Raw genomic sequence first — 20,467 nt, 5'->3', positions numbered from 1 at the left:
TGTGTGTGTGTGTCTTTACAAGTAGCAGGTGTGAACGTAGCATATGTTGACATCAGGTATGAGGAACTCACCCTCGTCATTGTGCTGTACAACTGGGTTAATGGCATTTACAGTTCCTGAGTACCTTGGCCACCATGCCTTCTTCCAAAATATCTCAGTGTCATGTAGCACAAAGACTAGACATGCTTAACTTGTCAAGCAAGGCTTAATTTTTCACACTTCTAAATGAGCACTATAATGCAGCGTTGCTTTTCACCCACATACATAAAAATAACAAATTGAGAAAGCCAAAGCAGAGCTGACTACAACAGAGGTTTTCTAGGCGGAGGTCACCTAAAAAATGATGTGGTGACTTCTAACTTAAGATACTATATAAATATATATATATATAATATAGCAAAAATGTATATACAAAACAAAATCGTCCCTCTACCAGGGTTCAAATACTACAGCAGGTGGCAGCAGGCAGCATTCAGTAGTCCTACACGACTGCAGGACTGTGAACGGGTTCATAACCGAAGCTCAGGATGTAAGATCAGCCAATAATACTCCTCAGTTAAGTGAGAGGGGCAATATGGTGTTTTACTTAAGGCACTATGTTGGTGACAGTAGCGGTCCCAAATCTCAAAGAAGCAAACTGCCAAGTCAAACCCTCCAGCAATATTTCTATTTCCCTTTTGTCAGCTGAATAAATTAGAAAGTGTTCAGTGAAATTGAAGTCTTAACAGCTGGCTTCACTGTGCTCTGTTACCTGTGAGATTACACTTAGCAGTTGACCCCTGACAGGACCTGGACTGTGATACACATTAGGTTAGAGGATATTCACACAAAAACACATTTTCCTTCCCTTCCTTCCCTTTTTCCTTTCATTTTCCTTCTCTGTCTGTCTCTGATTGTGACCGTCTGACTCTGTCACTGAAGTATGATTTATGATGAGTTGCACAACAGCGCAACAAGCCGTCAGTGCTTATACAAAGCACCCCTCAGAACTGACAATGCCTCTTTTCATAGCTCCGAGAAAGATAGAATACTGTATGTTGCTCTCCTTTTGAAGGAGTGGTAGGAGGGCCGTGGCGAGGGGGCCTTTTCATAACTTCAGTCTTGTGCATGGGGCTGTGGGATGATGTGCTGTCAGTGCTTGATGACTGTTATTAAGCAAAAAAATGTCTCAGTTCATTACTTTTGAGCAAACATTTCCATGGACAGGCATATCGCGAGAAATCTGAGCTCAGAATTGGGGGTTTGGGAAGGTTTGCTGCTCTGGAGATGTGGGTTGTTTTTTAAAATAATAACAAATGAGAATTCCCTGAGCCCCTTGTTTCATAATCACAACAGCAGTTTTCATTCATGGATGAATGTTTGTTGACTCTTGCCAATCTTTTGTTTGTGTCTTTCTGCCGACAGGGACTACAGATCTCTTCCAACAGAGGACCACCTTCCCGTCTCTGTCGCCGCTGACTGACCCTCGCTTCTCGGACCCCCGCATGCACTACCCCGGGGCCTTCCCTTACTCCGCCAACACTTCCAGCACTGGCATCAGCGGCCTCAGCATGTCAGCCTCTTCTAGATACCACACCTACCTGCCGCCACCCTACTCAAACAACCAGACCCAGAACTTCCAGTCCAACTCCTACCTGTATTACGGCACAGGCTCTGGATCCTACCAGTTCTCCATGGTGGCACCGGGGAACACTGGGGGCGAGCGCTCCCCCACCCGCCTGCTGTCCTGCTCGGGGGCCGCGGGCACCGGAGGGACCAACAGCCTGATGAACCCGGGCCTGAACACCCAGAGCGAGGGCGTGGAGGCTGACGGCAGCCACAGCAACTCCCCCACGGCCATGAGTGCCTCGGGCCGTTTGGATGAGTCCGTCTGGAGGCCTTACTGACTGACAGACAGCTAGACAATCAGAGGGTGCGAGAGAAGTGAGGGGGCGGGGGCGGGGGGGGAGGGAGTGAAGAGGATGATGAACAAAAAAGCTGAACACTGAAACAAAAGGAAAAAAACAAACAAAAAAAAGAGAAATGCTGCATGTTTGTCTTTTATTTCCCCAGCACTCGCTTAAAAGACTTTCAGCGTTTTACCAACTCTCTGAAGACTTCCATGTATTTTGTACATTTTGAGTGAACTCCTGCACTGTGCTAAGACATGTACTCTTAAAGAACTAGCCTATAAAAGCCATATAAGTTGATGAGATGATGTTGAGCTGAAACTGTAAATAGAAGCGAGGGCAAAAACCAGAGAAGCCATAGTAACGTTTCAGGATCATTTGTGTGGTGTAAACAGGTACTCGTCAATGACAAAAGAACAAAAGATCAATCAGTGCAGCTGATGAACTGACAAACCACAGAAGACATTCGACAAACAGACTCTTCAGACTGATCCCACTCACTTGGTAGGCGGAGAAGAGCAGCCAGACTGAATGTTTGCTCCGCGAGTGACTCGGACATCCTTCCAAGGCTTGGCTGCACTGCTGTAGCAATCGGTCTTTTTAAGCTTTAATTTTCTTTTAAGTTTTAATTATTGCAAAAACATTGTGTCAGTTGTGAAAACATCCTCATTTGCATCCAGGGCTGTTTCATGTGCTCACAGTATGTGTGCAGTACCTTATTGCCTAATTTATTATCCGAATGGACACGTTAGCCCTTGGTGCTACAGTATGCGGTGGATGTTTTTAACACAATTGCTGCATCTTTGAGCGAAAAGCATTTTATCTCCTCTGCTGTGTCATCGGTGTATCAACTTTCAACAGGACAATGGCTGATATTTTGAAGAATGTACTAAAGACTAAAGCAGAGGGGTGTTCAATAGTTTCTTTTTCTCCAGGAATATTCAGATCCTGTTGTGTCTACTCCTTTTTTCCTTAAATTTCTTATTCAAGCCCTTTTCTGAAAACAAATGTCCTACTCTGGTATTTTTAAACTGGATGACATGGTTTACTTTTGATATTTATTTGAGCCAAATTTTGAGGAAATGTACACATATACCCAAAAATCCATAAGCATTTCTCTCTTCCTTTCCTTTTTTATATATATACAGTATATATACCATGTTTTGTCGTTAAGTATAAATTTGGAATTTGTGTAATATATTGCTACTAAATTATAAAAAAACAAAACCTTTAATGTAATTATTTTGTCTTCCAATGTAGCTTTGATGCACTAAAAACTTTTATTACTTATGAACCACGCCCAACAGATTCTGTTAGTGAGATGGTGTATCTAGAGCCGCAACCTTTTAAACAATTTCCAAATTGCCTTCCTGCGTTAAATAAGCCATTCGCTTAATTTTTGCACTATGTTTGAACTTTCATTTCTCCTTTTCAGTTATGTATTTACAAATATCTGAAAGTCTGTAGACCTAAATATTACATATTCCTGCACATGTATTTGCTGAGCACACATCAAGTGTCCTTGTCCTTAAAAAGTCACACACACACACACACACACACACACACACAAACAAAAATGATTCATCTTGTAATTAATAATATCATGATTAGACACACACACACATTCCTGCACCACAGGTGTGTGTGCACATTCCCCCCATCCCGAGGGCCTTTGCCCTACATTTACACATCCCTCTATCCCCGGAGGAGGAAGAGAGTGAGGATGAAGGGATAGAAGGAGGAGGTGGGGTCAGAGTGGTATCTTCTTACCAACACCAAGGGCAATTACGCAAAAGAAACCAAAAAAAAAAAAAAAAAAAACCTTCCCTTGTTGTGCACAGGTCCCTTTGTTCTGTTTAATCAGTAAGTGCTTTGAAGCCTTTATGGTCCCTGATTCTGTCTTTTCTGGTCTGAGTTACTGATCAGCATGTTGGTATGAGCCACACTAAGGCATTTACGGCATGTGTCAGGTGTCTAATATCTACCAGGAAAGTCTTCCACAACAAGGAAGATGATTAGCATTCATGACTCTGAAAGATGGCTGTTTTAGTTGCTACACAAGTGAGATTTCATTTAAAAGTGAATAGTGATCCAAAAAAAAACAAACAACAAAAAAAAACAGCTAGCATTTGCAGCTCAGGTACAAAAATAAGTTATGCAAGGTGTTTTATAGATGTCACATACACAACCTCTGCCTTATTCCTCTTTTTTAATAATGAGTAACAATGTCTCATTCCTGTCTCCCTTCGATTTTTAGAGGAAAGGCTTGTTCCATGCTCTCTCCTCTGGAGCCTTCATACGGTTGAAGACCTTACTTTATTATGGGCAAAAATCATGCAGCTAGAGAAATCACATTTTTACATATACATATGTGGTTCCTTCACAAAAACCAAAGATCTTCACAACTGCCTGTAATACTGTTAGAATGTTAATGATGGGAAATATGTGCTGTAAACATATGATGTCTCGATTGATCTCTAATATCAATCTTAATGCAAAACTAGGAAGCCAAAATGTACGTAATTTGATTTGTATTTTATTGTTTGTCGGAGTAAAGAGCACAATGATACTTTTCTTTTTAAAAGAATCCCCTTTTCCTTTTCATATACCGAAATGTTAATTCATCTTGCTCTCTTCATTTCTCTTTATGCTCAAAGCATGTACATCTGAAACTGATATGTTAATTTAAAGATCTCATCTCTGTATGTAATATTATCGTTAATGCTTCCATACTGAGTGCTTGTAAAGTTTGCGGATAATGTAGTTTTTAATCATTTTAATTAAAAAACATGTGTTTCACTTTTTGCTTCACAACTGCTGTTTATTTCATAAATCATCTTATTTTTAAACTCATTTTAGTTAAAGGAAATCCAAGAGAGAGAGAGTGATGACAACATCATTTTTCTTTACCTGCCCTTCTGAGAAAAATCACACCCACATTAGATTTGGGATCAGTATTTATAGCCACATTCTTCAACATTATTCGCTTTCCTACAAAACTTTACAGAGCACTGTAATAGTTCTCTGATTTTGGAGCTCAAAGCTCAAAAGTCTGGATTGTGAGGTCTTTTATAGTTTAACAGAGGGAGGTGTAGAGCGGGAAAATGTTGAACATGGAGGCACAGAGTATATATACACCTCCAGGAACCCAGACCCCATCACATCAGCTGATAAATGAGCAGTGAGGAAAAAAAACACCATAAAAGGTTCATGGGACCCAATTTCATGCCAGTACATTCTGATCCAACAAATTCTGTTCTTCTAACTTCTTTATCCTCATGCAGTAAATACCAGTCATGCCACCACCTCCATTTCATAACCCTGGCAGTTCATTGGTAGTTCGTTCCCAATAACCCCCTTAAATAATTATCCTCCCATTAGTGAGACTCTCGTTGGCAATTACCCGCACTTCTCAGGGGTTTGAAAATGCCTCAGCTGTCAACACAGTGGTACCCAGAGCGTAAATAAAGCGCAGCTCAGGAATCCAACACCGCCCTGGCAGCCTCCATGTTAGCGCACGTCGGCAAGTTGTCACTTGTTAAAAACAATACGGGAGAAGTTTGGAATGTCGGCCGACTTTTTTACCAGCTATGTGGTTGTTAATTTATGCAGCGCTGATGGCATCTGTTTGGCCCATTTGAATCGGAGCCACAAGATTAAACACTTGAGATGCTACCTTGTCGGGTGGTCTGATTTCAGATGTCTCATGTGGTTAACCTGAAATACAATACCCACAATTCCTTGCTCTTAAACTAATGCCACCTGTTGATGTACTATGAAAGGGCTTTCACTTCTAAACTGCTTTGTTTTCTTCTTCTTCTTTTATTTTCCCTGTTTATACTCTCCTGTCTCTTTCCTCGCCTCTTTTATCCTTTCTTCTCATTCAATTCTCATGCTTTCTTTTCCTTCTGTATGGCTTCTGCTGTGTGTGTGTGTGTCTGTGTCAGGCCTTCTATGGGGGCAGTGTTGGCAGAACAACAAAGCCTCAGGATGCACACACGCAGCCTTGATACACACTGTATTCAATTAACTCTGCACACTCAAAGCATCCCCACACACGCACAAGAAACTCTCTCTCTCACACACACACACACAGACACAGACACACACGCAATCCCCTGCTGACAGATCTCACACTACCCTCCACCCAGACAGTCTGAGCTCCACTTCACAGTGTGAGTGTATGACAGTTCTGCGCCGTCTTAAACATTCCCAACTATTTCCTCCAGGTCTCATCACAGAGTTGCTCTCTGCGTCGCTCCTCAGCGATCCCCCGCCGCTCAGGAAGCACAAAGAGAAGATGATAAGCTTTCAATTAGACTGGGCTCAGGGGAATTTTCCAGCTGTCTTCGCACACTCTGTGAGACCCGACTCTCTCGTCCACATGTGGGGAGCAGAGGAGCTCTCATCTGGCTCTGTCTTTGTCATGGACGTACATGAGCCGAACTGCTTTTTTCATCTCTCCTCTCTGTTCCCGCTATGCTGTTCTTCCGAAAATTGTAACTCTCCAGGAAGAGTGGAAACGTTTGCCTGGATGAGGCTGCTTTGTCTGGATGTAATTGTAGTCAAAGGCATGATGAATTGGTTTATAAGGCGATTGCTTTTTAAGTGGATGAAATAGAAAGAGAACTGGAGGCATGATCGTCACAGGAAAGAAAAACTAAAACAATGAGAATCACTGAGGAGAAAATACTTTGTCAAATCAATCATTTGTTGTGATGAGAAGCACAATAACTTTTGATTTTTCCTGTAAGAAAATCTCCTTCCTCTGCACCCTCATGTAACTTTATCTTCAATTAATCACAGCAGTTTTTGAGAAAGATTAAAGCGCTATTTATAAATGCAAACTGGTAAGCAGACGCAGAGAGAAATGCAGGAGACAGAAGGAAAAACAGAAAGAGAGAGATAGAGAGAGAGAGAGAGAAAGAAGGGAGAGGGACTGTTTTGGAAAGAGCACAGAATCATTAAAGCCCTCTCATTTCTCATGAACACAATATCCCGTGTCGCTTCTGCGGTACCTGCATACGAAACCCATTAAGGCCTCTTCTGCAGCCACTGACCTCTCCTCCCCCCTAACCCGTGAGAAGGAGCGGGCTAGGACCGGTCTTGGTTTGGGTGCCTGGTACATGACCAGAAGTCTATTTTCTAACCAGACTGGTGGTGGGAACAGAGGCTGCCGTCCAAAATCAGGGTTCCCACAGATTGACCGAGAAACACAGGGGCCAGGGGCTAAGAAACCGCGAGAGCTGTGATGCAACCGTTCTCACACTGACGACTAGCGCTGCCTCGACGACAGGGAGAGGGATATGGAAGGAGAGATAAGGAAAGAGAGAGAAAAAAGGGTTCTCCCAGTTCAGAGGGATCCCAGTGAAGGTAGTTTCTCATCCATGTAGGGTCTACAGAGACCGCTCTGAGCAGCTCCAAGTTCCCACAATGGAGCGCTCCTCTCCATGGGGCCTGGATTCAGACCCAGAGGATCACTAAAAACTTACAAGAGGCATTTACAGAAACAGTCTCACTATCAGGTCAATCTATAGAGCTGCCACCATAGATTTAAGGTCACGGACGTGATGTGCGACCCCTAAAAGATCAGACGTCAGATGATCTGTAAAGGTCAACTTTAAGCTCTATTTCAGTTTATATTCTCAGCATCACTACAAGATACACTCATCGTAAAATACAATTATTAAAAGAGCTGAAACAATTTGTTGGTTAATTGATAAATCGAATGGCAATACAATAATTAGTTAATTGTCTAAATCATTTTTTCAAGATAAGATCCTATGGTTCCAACCTCTCAGTTGTGAGGATTTGATGCTTTTCTTTGTTTTATGTGACATTTAACTGAATATCTTTGGGTTTTTGACTGTTGGTCAGACAAAAACAAGCAATTTTAAGACTTTACTTTGTGTTTTAGGAAATTGTGACGCACATTTTTCACTATTTCCTGACGTGTTATAGTCAGAATGATTGGTCAAATAATCAGAAATATAATCGGCAGATTAACTGATAATGAAAATAATCATCAGTTGCAGCCCTAAATTTTGGTTTTATAATCAGATTTTTGCTTTCCTCAAAAAAAGCTAATATATCTGATATAAATGTGAGGCTTTTACACTTAATATAGTTTCACATATTGTATAATTAATAATAATAATAATAATAATAATAATAATAATAATAATTTGTTCAAGAGCAGTTCCCACCATTTGTACATTTGAACCCATCATTAGCGAACTTAATGTAAATAAGATTTTCACTTCACTGTAACTGCTGTAGAAGGTTTTTTTTTTGTTGTTGCAGCAATTCAAATAATCTTACACACTCTATTTTCTAGGTAAGGCTTGCACAAAGAGGTGTCTTGATAGCGCCGATAAAGAAGAAGGCAATTCTAGAAACAATTATCTTAACTTCCTTCCTCACTCTTGTCACGACATGAGTCAAAAAACAGAAGAAGGCCTTTATAGAAACCCAACAGACCACCGCATGGTGGACCTGTGGCTCAGACCATGGTTAGGGGGTGAACTGGCTAAGACCACAGCAGCTAGCTTTCATTTAGATGTCCTAATGGCTTGGATTTAGATTCTTCTCATTGCATAATGACCACAGCTGTCTGTGTCTAACCAGTCTGGCTTTAATTGAATTAGTTAGTTAGGGAGAAAAGAGTAGAACATTTGATATGAGAGGATAATAGCTTGTAGTGTTTTAGGGTTTTTTTGTTGACTGGAATAATAAAATGACATGCTTTTCAGAGTTGGATTTAGACATTGCATTTGCACTTTACCAGTGAACCAAAATATGTTTTTACTAAGAGAGTAGGGCAGCTTCCCAGAAACAATGCTAGTTGTTTCCCATACTGATTCATGAGAATTGACACAATCTTTTTTTCTGTCCTTTTTTTCTCACAGAGAGAATCAGAATTACGATCTGTACATGTGAACACTGCTTCCCCTATAAAACAGGAAATTAAGACACACGCACACATGCACACACAGAGCACTAAACACCACACACTGCAGCTCTCTGCCAGGCTCTTTTAGGGAGCCTGCCTCGTCACGGTGGGGTCCTGAGTGGGTGGTGGGGGTGGGGGGGTGGGGGAAAAGGCGAGAAGGGGAAAGAGGGATCCCTGTGGACCAGGTCTCTGTTCACTTCCTGCTTGAGCAGGGGAACACTCTAAATTGGCAGTTCACATACACAATCTCTATCTTTCTATCTCTCTTACTTTTTTCATCCATGCACGCAAGCAGTGAGCAGGATGATTGCTCAAGTCTGTTTTGGATCACGTGGGAACATGAATGGTCATTAAAAAGCCTGCGTCGTCCCTTCCTTCTGGTTCCCACTATCTAGTTGGGAAGCCGCAGAGTCAGATACATTTATGCCTTCAATTGTTTGTTGCTTCTTTCTTTGTCTCTGAAAACTCTTTCCTCTGTCTGGGACTGACCACCAAACTAGATGATTAAAATCCTTTCACCAGTGAGGGTTGAAAAGAAATCAGTGAAAACCACTGAAACACCACAGACCTACAGCCTCCTCTAACCCATAAACCAAATAAAGTGACGACATCAAAAACAGATTTTCCCTCATCCTTCATGTGTCACTAAACACAAGAGCTTCACAGAAATGTGTCTGTCGTCAAATTTCTCGTATCATCATTCTCTCTGTTACAGCCAGTTTTATTGTTGCTGCTGTTGTGGCACTTTGATCGTAAAACATTGTCATCAAGACAATCAAAGCCAGGCTTGAATAAATCAAGCTACTGAAGACACCAAATAAAGTGTCGGGTATTGTTGCTGTTAGACAGGTGAGGTGACTAAAAGCCATCGCTTTGGTGTTTCTGTCTCCAGTCTGCAGTGTGTGTGTGTGGCAGTGTTATACACCCCCATGTCTGGCCATGGCTGCCCCGCAGGCCTCTCCTAACCAGTTCCCATGGTTCCACTATAGCGACTATGGACTTCCTCGAGGGACACCTCCCACTCACTGGTTTGTTTTCATCCTTAATGGGAGATCATCTTACACTCTTTATGGTGTGTGCGTGTGAAGTAAACAGTTTGTGTGTGTGTTTTTTGTGCATGCACCTGCACAGACAAAGGCATATTATTGGGCATGAGTCTGCATGTGTGTGTGAGTGACTGTACACACATGCATTGAACAAAACGTCGTATGTATATTGGCCTGCAGACACTAGACACCTTGATTTCTGCTCCTTTTGTTTTTGCCCATGAGGCATACAGGATGATGAAGGAAGAAAAAGTGTCTGGAGACGTCTGTTGGGGAGCATTCATATTTAGGAATAATTGCTTTTAAGTGCTGAGACATAACAGCCAAATGGGCCATGGAACAAAGAGGGCTTGTGGGGGGATGGAAAATGAAGCATTTACATTCAGGGCCTGGTAATGAGGGGGTTTTCCTGAGAAATGACAGTGAGGAGGTGGATCAGAGAGACGCAGAGAGGGAGAGAGAGGTAAAACAGACAGAACATATCAGATCAGGGGATGGAAATTACACTACTGATCCTAGACGAGCTTTTTTGGCTGTAAAGATGGCGTCAGACTGTGACACACTCTGGCCAAAGGATTGTGCACATGCATACCCCACAGTTTGAAGCCTACAGGTGTTTGTGCTTTGAGAGAGGCCCTATACTGTACCTCAGCAGGGGCTACAGCAGCAGAGCGAGCCAAGGAGGATTTGGGCTCGGGGACGTCTTGGCGGATTCAGCCACATTATGAGGTGCGGCCTTCTGGCAGGCCACTCACAGCAGGGCACAGCAGACCTGAACATAAACACAGTCAGTCCTTAAAAACCATCCATCACGCAGGTCCACCTGGGAGCAAAACCCATCAATCTCACTCACTGAGACGGACATAGAGACAGATTATTGAAGACACTGAAAGGAATTAATAGAGTTTTTGGAAGAGTTTTAGTTGGGATGGTAGATGAGTTGATCTAAGTGTGTTATATAGATAAAGAAGATATGTATTGCTTTTACAATAAAGTGTCAAACAATAGATTTATACTTGTTTTTTTCAGGGAAGTGCCGTTCCACTCTGCTCCACAGTCACTCTGTATTTTGCCAAAGAGTGGCAGCCCTGCAGTTTTCTTTTTGTGGTTTTTGGAAATGCCCCCACTTTTCCGGCCCTGCTCCAATTTTCTTTAAATACAACCGTAATTGGTTTGATTTCCTACCTCCGGCCTGGTGGTAAGGGGGGTAATGAGCAGTGGTGGGAGCTAGCTAGGGCCAGGCGAATGGGACCCAGCCCACAGCAGGCGATCCGCACGCTTGGGTGGCAATACAGTTTGGACTTCAGTGCCAGCACTACTATTCCCCCATTTAAAGGCTGTTTTCGGGCAGATCCTGGAAGCCCATCAGTGGAAACTCACATCAATCAGCACAGCAAACACAGCAACACACTCAACTGCACAATACTCAGAAATCTAGTTTCTGATACCTGAATCATGAACATACACGCATCATAACTCTCCTCTCAACGTTTCTCCTTTTTGTCTCACACACATCTATCATACCCCTGCCAACAAAATCTTGCGACATTATCACAAAGGCATTCCAGCCTCCAAATCAAAACCAGCCTCCTACAAAAACTCTTTTCTTTGTGATTTCTCTCACGGGCAGTTAGACAAAGAGGAGTGTGAGTGTGCCGCTCATCAGGCAGGCATGAGTAATCAAAAAGGAAATAAGACGTAGCGTCTGGGAGAGGCCAAGCAGGCCCCTACTGATCTGCAGCCAGCTCAATGTTCTGGCCTTCTATTGTTTCCTGCTTGGCTGGCAGACCAGAGAACAGCCGACCAATAAGAGGCCAGCTTACATCTGTCCTTGTCATGGAGCACCTCTAGGATATGCTTCAGGTGGCACTGATGGTGAAGCAAGAACCTGGAAAATCACTGCCAACTGATGCACCAGGATAAGAAGAGAACGTAGATGAAAGGAGTTGATGTGAGGAAGCTTATCAAAACATAATGATGTTCATTCTATTACTGCAGAATGAAATGTGCGTTTTGTCAACCAAGCTTTTGTACAAGCTACTGTTAGCTGGAAATCTGTAGGTTTCTCAAACTCTCTGCCCTCAGAGGCCGTGATTAGAGGCCTCCAAAGGCAATGGAGAGTTTAGCACTATACATACACACCTCCTGATCACTGAACAGGCCAAGTGTGCGTGGGAGAAACTGGATCTGCACGTTGAAAAGTCTCAGTCTGGGGTAGAGGAGGTGTTGATTTTTACTGTAACCAGCGGCAACCCAGAGAGGACCTGTTATGGTGAGTCCAGGGCCAACGCAGACAGTCAAGGAGTTTGTCTTCTTTACGATGGCTGGAAAAAAAACAGACATGTTTCCAACCAAAGCAGGATTCTGGGGTATGTGGTCTAGCCGCAGAAGAAATGGACCCAGGAGGCTTCCGTAGCCCGAGCGCTGGTGCAGAGAGAACACAGGGAGTCTTCCAAAAATGGCACAAATGCACGCACGCACGTACACACGATGTGCAGCTTTCCCGGCAAGCGACAGTCATCTCGGTGGAAAAATATGGTAACCGATGCATTAAAGCCCAGGACTCTGAGGGATTGCAGGGACACAGTGGCATTAAAGACAGACAGAGCGAGGGGGGGAACACACGACACAATATACAGAAAGCAGAGGAGGTTGTTCAGCAAAATGGGTCAGTCATACCCACAGTGTGATTTGGCTCATGTATAAAATATGTGCATGTATTTGTGCACATGTGTCCACTCATTCACATGGAGCCTCTCTACATATCAGAATGCCAGTGTGTGCACCATGAAAGACAGACCTACCCAATAATTACAGTGATCTGAAACAGTGTAGGCCACAGCGCCTTTCTCTGCAAAAGGAGAGGGACAACTTTTATAAAAACAAGATGGCTTTAGAAGCAGAACCAGAAAGCAGCTCAACAGCAAAAAAAAAAAAAAAGAAGAAAAACTCCCACAAACTGACTTTCATGCCGGTTGAGGCCTGCGGTTCTGTTGCCAAATAACACCAAACAATGCACTTCTCACCCCACTCCTCCTGAGCCCCTTTCCCAGTATCGAGCCATGGTTCTCTCCTCGTTAAGTGAACTGTACAAATGTTCAGAGCCCCTGGCACTTCTTCATATGTTTTTGTGTGTGAAACGCTCACTACACACCAGTCCGGGGACATTTGCAAGTTTACGGGGTGAGTGAGCCACAGCTTTCACTGCTCAATCTAACAAATTCCCCAAAGTCTAAAAGCTAATCCCGCCAAAGAAATGCTCAAGATGACGACAGTAAACCAGCCTCTTGGCTTTGTCATCTCAACTTGTGTGTTCCTGATGAGCTGACAGGCTGGAGGAGTAACACTGACTGTCTTATTAATGCTTAAAGCATTCTGACAGAGCCTTTTGTTACTTACTTAAACCACGCTGCCTGCAACGACCTAATGGAGGGCTAAAAGCCATTAGGCTAGAGGGCTTAGCTAACACAAACCATGCACACAGGCTATGAAGGAGCAGCTAAGGGCGATCAATACATCTCCCCTCCTCCTCCTCCTCCTTCTCCTCCTCCTCCTTTCCTCCTCCAGTGTTAAAGCTGAATGTCATAGCATCCTCTCTGGCTGCTGGCGAGTAAAGGAGCCGCTTTGGTTTAGTTTAGAGAGAAAGCAGGGATGGAGGGCCAGCACCTGCAGCTTGGGCAGAGATCAGATACATCTATTAACGCCGACTAGAAGTTAAATGCTCATTGCTGTAGGCTTAAACACAGTTGTTCCTACTGTACTCAAATGTCAATGACGAGTGTGTTTTAAAGGATAGGTTCACAGTTTTTCATGTTTGGCTTAAATCAACATTCAGGCACCCATGTGAACATTGAAACAGGTTTTTCTTGCTGTAATTATTCCTCATGTTCATGCTGACTATTAAGAGATCCCTTCATAATGTATTTTCAATGTATGTGATGGGGGACAAAATCCACAGTCTTCCTTCTCTGCAAAAAAAATATTTAAAAGTTGATCTGAAGCTAATATGAAGCGTCAGCCATCCAAATTAGTCAAATAAATGTTGTTACCACACTTTGTTATTATACTTCCACTGCAGCTCAACAGGGAAACACTGTCTGGGTGAACAAAAAGAGGGAATTTTATTCTAAAAAGAAAATAACTTTGAAAGATATCCACTTTATTTAACTAACATGGAATGCTGAAGCGCCATATTAGCTTTAGATCAACTTCTAAGTATATTTTTCAACAAAATGAGGACTGTCCATCACTTACATTGAAAGTTCATTTGACAGGGATATTTTAATGGCCAGTATGAACAGAAGGAACGATTAGAGCGAGCAAAACCTCTTTTATTCTTCACATGGGCACCTCACTATTGTTTTAAGACAGACTTGAAAAATTGTGAACCTATATTTAAGTGCACCTAAGCCAAAATGCCAGTATCAACAGAATCAAAACAGAGACAAGGTTTACTGTCAGTAGGGGCATGTGAGTGTAGTCTGTTGTCATTTTACCATGGAGACATGGCAGGGAGGAGCCAGCTGGGGCGTTTCTCTTTTACAGGACTGCTCTCTGCAGCGGCTGGCATGAAAAGAAAGCCAGTGAGCTGGAGACGGATGGCAGAACCAAAACTTCAAAAGACCTCCTCTCCCCCTAGATGTGCTACACGGCTCTAAAAGGGAACCTGCTAATTCAATTTAGCACAAAGCCGTACACACACACTGTCTCTAACGCACACACACACACATACACACATACACCTGGGATTATCAGCACACCCAGCAGACATTAACGTAACATAAACTGCAAGGTAAATGTTCCTCTCAGTAGAGCTGAGGTGGAGGTGTGGCTGCTGACAGAGCAAAGTCTTTCATGTCTAATAGTTTTTTTCCGTCACAGACAAAATAAAACAGGCCACTATTGTAGTCTTATAGAGAGACAAAACAACCTGGACAAAGGCCCCTGGAGGCATGAAATACCTGACGTCACGAGGTGTCTTTCAAGTACACAGCTGACACAGACTCATAGTAGCCTTTTTATCTTTAGAACCACTTGCCTTTATACTGTCCACACAAAAAAACACACACACACACCTCTCTCATGCTTCCTGTGAAAAAGTGCTGACCATGTAAAGGAGATAAGAACAAAACCCCCGGGAGAGAGGTCTGCCAGCTTAGAGAGTTCCCTCTCTTTCAGCTTACTGTGGCTGAGTACCCTCTAGTGGTAATTACAGTGAATGGCACTTCTCCGACTTGAATTTGGATCCTTGAACCCTCACTCTGCCTCTTTACCAGCCAACAGCCGCAGTAAACCGCAGCTCTGCCACAGGGTGTGACTGCAGGACCCACATGGGGTGAGTGGCAAGCAGGGAAAAGGGGGTGAGGCAGCTTTTGTGGGCTGCCCAAAGGGGTCCACCACAGTCCCCTATCTCTCCACCACAGTAGCCACCGAGCCCCGGAGAGAGAAAGCCACCCCACCGCATTTTAATGAGGGCTAAAATAAACAATGTGAGCACACAAAACCCACCCTGACTGGTTGACTGCAGGCACTGGAGTGGAGCAGATAAGCTGGGCTGTTAGTCGGTGGTGTGGGAGTTGATGGGGTGGATGATGCCACAGTGAACTCCAGTATGAACTCCCATAGACCCTTACAGTGCTCAAATAATGAGTGATAGTGTTTGTCACAGAGGCAGTGTGCACTCAATGGAAGACATCCTCTACAGAGTGAAATAATAGGGCAAGTTTGTGGTTCATTTCAAAAGTTGGTTCACCCAAATTACAAAAAAACATATTTTCTTATCTCTAGTGGTATGTAGACACACAGATAAGTTTAGTTTTATTTGCCCAGGTTTTGAGATATCAGCATCAGATATTCCTCCCTCCATACCAACAATGCAGTTGGATGGAATTTTGATTGTGGTGTTGCTGGAAATATTTTCTATCAAATAAATAATTGCTATGAAAACAAAAACTATACACGTTCTGTACTTCTACTCCACTACATATCACATGCAAATATTTACTTTTTACTCTACTGCATTTATTTGACAGCTACAGTTACCTTACGGATTAAGATTTTACACTTAGAATATATGATGAATTTATTAAACTTAATGGATTCTTATTCATTAAACTAGACAATAGTATGTAAAATAGCTAAATTAGGTTTTCTTCCACCAACTACAACATTAAAATGCTACTTACCCATTAATGCATCAGCAACAATAATTCAATAATATAATATGTAATAGTATGACTCTCACAGGGGCCATTTTCTGCATTATCAGTACTTTGAATGATATAAGTACATTTTGCTATTGTGCTTGAACATTTGAAATGCAGGATTTTTACTTGCTATGGAGAACTTTCGGTGTGGTTTTAACTTACTGGATCTGAACTGCTGTTCACAGTTCTGTAGATTATCCAGAAGAACCAGAACCAGGGGCGCCAGCTCTGGAAATGTACATTTGCTGTTGAAGTTTTTAGATGTAATTTTTCAGCAAAAATTAAGTCACCTCCATTATGTTGTCAAGTAGCAAAAACCTCAGAAACAGATGAGGAAAAGACATTGTTTTGTTTGTTGGTTTGTTTGATTTTGGGTACACTGAACCTATAAAATACACCTCTCATAACATGTAAACGATTTATTCTAACCTTGACACCAGATGAATCTCTAAACCCATTTAAACACACCAAATGTAGTCTATAAGAATATTGTTATAAAAATTATGATTACACTGTGTATGTGTGTTACTGTTTTACATGGATCGTGATGAATTGTTTGTACTGCAACTCTGCAACATCAGCAGGCTCATCAGCTAAGGTTAAAGGAAGTTCAGCACTATATTTGTAAAGAGGAAGATGTAGAAAATAAAATTCTTTGGAGAGAGGGTGAGACATGTCATCTCTGGGTCAGTTTTGCAGGTTGGCTCCTCAACAAGAGAACTGAAAATGGTCATGACGTTATTGATGAAGTCTGTACTTGACAGATTGGAAGAAGAACTGAAACGCCCACCCATACTATATAAAAACTCATTGAAGGCGTTCCTCGATGAGCCTTTTTGACTAGAAAATAAACTAGAAAACAAATTCTGTTAAATTTTGATACTTCAGCTCTATTGTTTAATGGTCATTACGAAGAAATTCTTTTAACAAATATTCTCAAGTTTCAGTCTGTCCTCCAGTGTGCCACTCTGCATCACTGCCATACTGATGTGTTATGTGCAGCTATCAGACTCTATAGGCCTATTTATGAGTAACTATATTCCTAGCAGACAAAAACCTTCTGTTGCAGCCAAAAAAGACATACAAGATGATGGGTCAATGACAGCTTGTACGACTTTAAGGAGTTTGGCAAGAAAAACACACCTTTTTTGGAGGATCAACATATCCTCGGCGCTCTTGCTAACCAGTCACAGACGGCAATTTTTTTTTTGATGGACGGTGGTGCCAGCATAATTTCTGAATAAAGGCCAACATTGCTGAAGATGTAAGGTGAAGATAAAGGGCATGAGAAGCAGTATGGGGGCTGTGGAAGTACTGTAGTCTGACAGGAATGCCTGAAACTTCACTGCTATCCAACAACAACAACAACACGCCGTGTGGTCTGTGTGTGCCAGGCTGGCAGCTGCAGTGTTTTCACTTCTGCGGCTGATCTCTGATTGGCTCATAGTTGGTTGTAAACATAACCACTAATTTTGAATATCAGCTATTCAATATCTATGGTAAGTACTCATGTATTCAGTTATAATGGTGTCATATCATATTTATAGAGAGTTCTCACTGGACATTATGACTTACCAAAGCAGGGAAAACACAGGTGGAACTAATAACATTAATTACGCCTCTGTTCCATGTATGTGTGCCAGTGTGTCCGGCCAGTGAGACAGTATGTACAATACCAGAACTGACACTGGCACACCTGAGTGGAATATAGTCGTAATTAACGTTATTAGTTCACTTACAAGTCACACAAGTTTAGACAGCTATTTTGCTTCAATGTGTGCCTTAAAGCACAGGCTTGGCTGATGACTTTACCTCAAATATATGTTTCCTAATTTTTTATGTAATTGCCTCGGTGTTAAAAATAGGACCTTCATACTTTCATGACCACATAATTATTAGCATAGTAATCAACATGTCTTGTCCCACACCTGTGTCCCATATAGGTCTGTGGTTCCTAACCTGAGGATCTGGACCCCACAAGGGGTCACAAGATGATTAACAGGTTAGAAAATCATTTTTCAAATCTTCCTTTTATCTTTGTTTTTCTTTTTTTTTTTTTCTTGTGAATTACTGGATACATTTACCTCTTGAGGTCTGTAATAAAACAGAAAAAAATCAATGTATCTGACCTGGTCATAATCCGCATGGTTACAATAGCTCACAAGTAGACACTGCTCTATTATAAGGTGTCACAGGCCAAAAAGGTTGGGAACCGCTGCCTTAGGTTGATTCTTGTAGCGTTCAAGAACGTTGTTGCTTGAAAATGAAAATATTTATCATTTAAAATCATCATTATCATTTTGCACACCTTCTTGAGAATACGGTGTGGCCACAGTGAACTTTGAAAACTGGTATATATCCTCCCTTTCATTTAAATATGTCATGATAGAGTCTAGACTATGTATGTGACTGGAATATAATAAGCAAGTTCAAAATGAAAAAGAGGTTTCACAACATATATTTTTTACTCAGATGGAGAATCCTGATACTCTTGTTGCCACATATCCTCTACATACAGGTCTGTGTGCTGTCAGTCACAGAGTAAATCAGATAGAGGGGAACCTATAGCCTCATCAGATATCAGGTGCACAGAGTCCATATGCAAAGAAGGTTTTTCACGCATTGTAGGTCCAAAACCCAGCTGGGATATCACTGTGTACCCTTGAGCGAGCTACTTTACCAGTGTAAATATTTAGTCAGCTGTATAAATGGGTGTTGTGTAAAACCTGCAAACTGAACTGGCACTGCAGGGAAAGAGTCAGTGCCAAACAGAAAAAGGCTCCAGGCTGTGCTATTGGAAGTGATCATTCACATGGAAGCATAGATGGAGAGTGAAAAAATATAAAAATCATTGATTTAACTGTTACAGTGAAGGCATAATATATATCAAGGTTGAAGAAATAGCACCCTTGTACCTTCATCCTGACAAACGAAGATCAGGGAAATAACTGTGGCTGTAACCTCTGTGTTCATAGCTTCTCTGACATGTTGGCTCCCTCTCATGGTGTGTAATATAGCCCTGCTCTGTACAAACACACACACACACACCACACACACAGTCAACATGTTTGAGAAACAACACTCAGCCCCTCCTGGCCTCACCTTCATTACCCAATTACACTAATACACTCACCCTGCTTGTAATGAGTGTGTGGTCTGAATGATAGCCAGCCTTGTTGTGTCTTCTCTTACCTCAAGCTCACGCTCACACATACGTCTGTCTGTCTGTTTGTGTCTGGGTGGATTTCCTCCCTGTGAATTACAAGTGGAGACCGTGTCTCAGTGTGCTCCAGTGAAGGAAAGGAGAATGTCTGGGGCTGAAACACGACACTTTAATGATCTGGAGTGCATCCAAAAGCTGTACGCCCCCACACCTTTTCTTTTTTTTCCCCCCCTTCTCTTGCGAAACTTTGGCTGCAAACAGCCCTGCAGAATAGACTTGTTTGTGCCTCTGAACAGTAGGGAATTGCCTGAAAAACATCATCAAACTGGCTGTGAGAGGGTGACTTCAGGGGGAGGTGGAGACCACAGTGGGTGAACACCCACATGAGACATTCCTCGTGGAGCAGGAGCTGTAAACAAACATGCTTTGGCCCAGGGGTTCCCAAACCTTTTTCTGTGTTTGTTTGTCAGTGACCTTCAACAATAAGTGTGAAACAAGAAACCCAATATGAGATGTTTTTGATATAGTACCGAGAATAGAAAGCTGCTTATGGTGAGTCTAGAACCTGTGACCAAAACATTCCCTACATCCATTAACTCACTGAGGGGGAAATGTGACTGTTTGTCATTTGGCTCATGAAAGCCCCTCAAATTCCCCGGGCCCCTGGGTGGTATCATTAGGCTGTGTTAACACTGCAGGCGCAGATGTCCCAAATATGGATTTTTTCCCCTCATAAGCAACACAGCTTTGTTTTTGAAAACAAAAAAGACATTATAATGATTGATTATGATTAAGGCAACTTTCATATGTGGTCATGCTTTTGTGACATCACAACTAGCTAGGAAGCCAATCATGGTCCATTATGCAACATATACAAGTGTGATGTGGAAACTTGAACACATATACTTAGAATGGACTTTCCAGTGAAGCTGGAAGGTAACTGAACTTTTTTTTATTGTGGAAAACATATCAGATAGAAATGATTAGTATTTTTAGATGTCTTGAAATATATCTGAATCCCCCCCCACAATAAATGTTTTTCTTCTTATTACTTCAGTTGGATGTTTGAGCCTCACTGTGCAGTATGATGTATGTGCAGTTTGACACTAGAAGGCTGTTTTTCACATTCATCTGCTGAAGGGGGAAAGTTTCTCTGGCCTCACTTTAAATCTGAGATTAAGATGTGAACATACAAGCATGAAGTTTGGAAG

The 20,467-nt window shown here is 42.2% G+C and overlaps 1 protein-coding gene across 4 annotated transcripts in view; it reads left to right on the top strand.

The window, feature by feature from the left end:
- runx3 (RUNX family transcription factor 3) overlaps window positions 1-4,688 on the top strand; it is a 49,720-nt gene extending 45,032 nt beyond the window's left edge. For all 4 annotated transcript variants that reach the window (XM_067613466.1, XM_067613465.1, XM_067613463.1 and 1 more), the window contains one exon: window positions 1,405-4,688. In XM_067613466.1, the coding sequence (XP_067469567.1) occupies window positions 1,405-1,886 (482 nt within the window). In that variant the 3' untranslated portion in view covers window positions 1,887-4,688. The remainder of the gene's footprint in view (window positions 1-1,404) is intronic.
- Window positions 4,689-20,467: the final 15,779 nt, after the last annotated feature.

Source organism: Thunnus thynnus, chromosome 16 (assembly GCF_963924715.1).
Source record: "Thunnus thynnus chromosome 16, fThuThy2.1, whole genome shotgun sequence".
NCBI classification, from domain to species: domain Eukaryota; kingdom Metazoa; phylum Chordata; class Actinopteri; order Scombriformes; family Scombridae; genus Thunnus; species Thunnus thynnus.
Note: the sequence above shows the minus strand (reverse complement) of the source record. Positions and strands in the feature narration are given on the sequence as shown.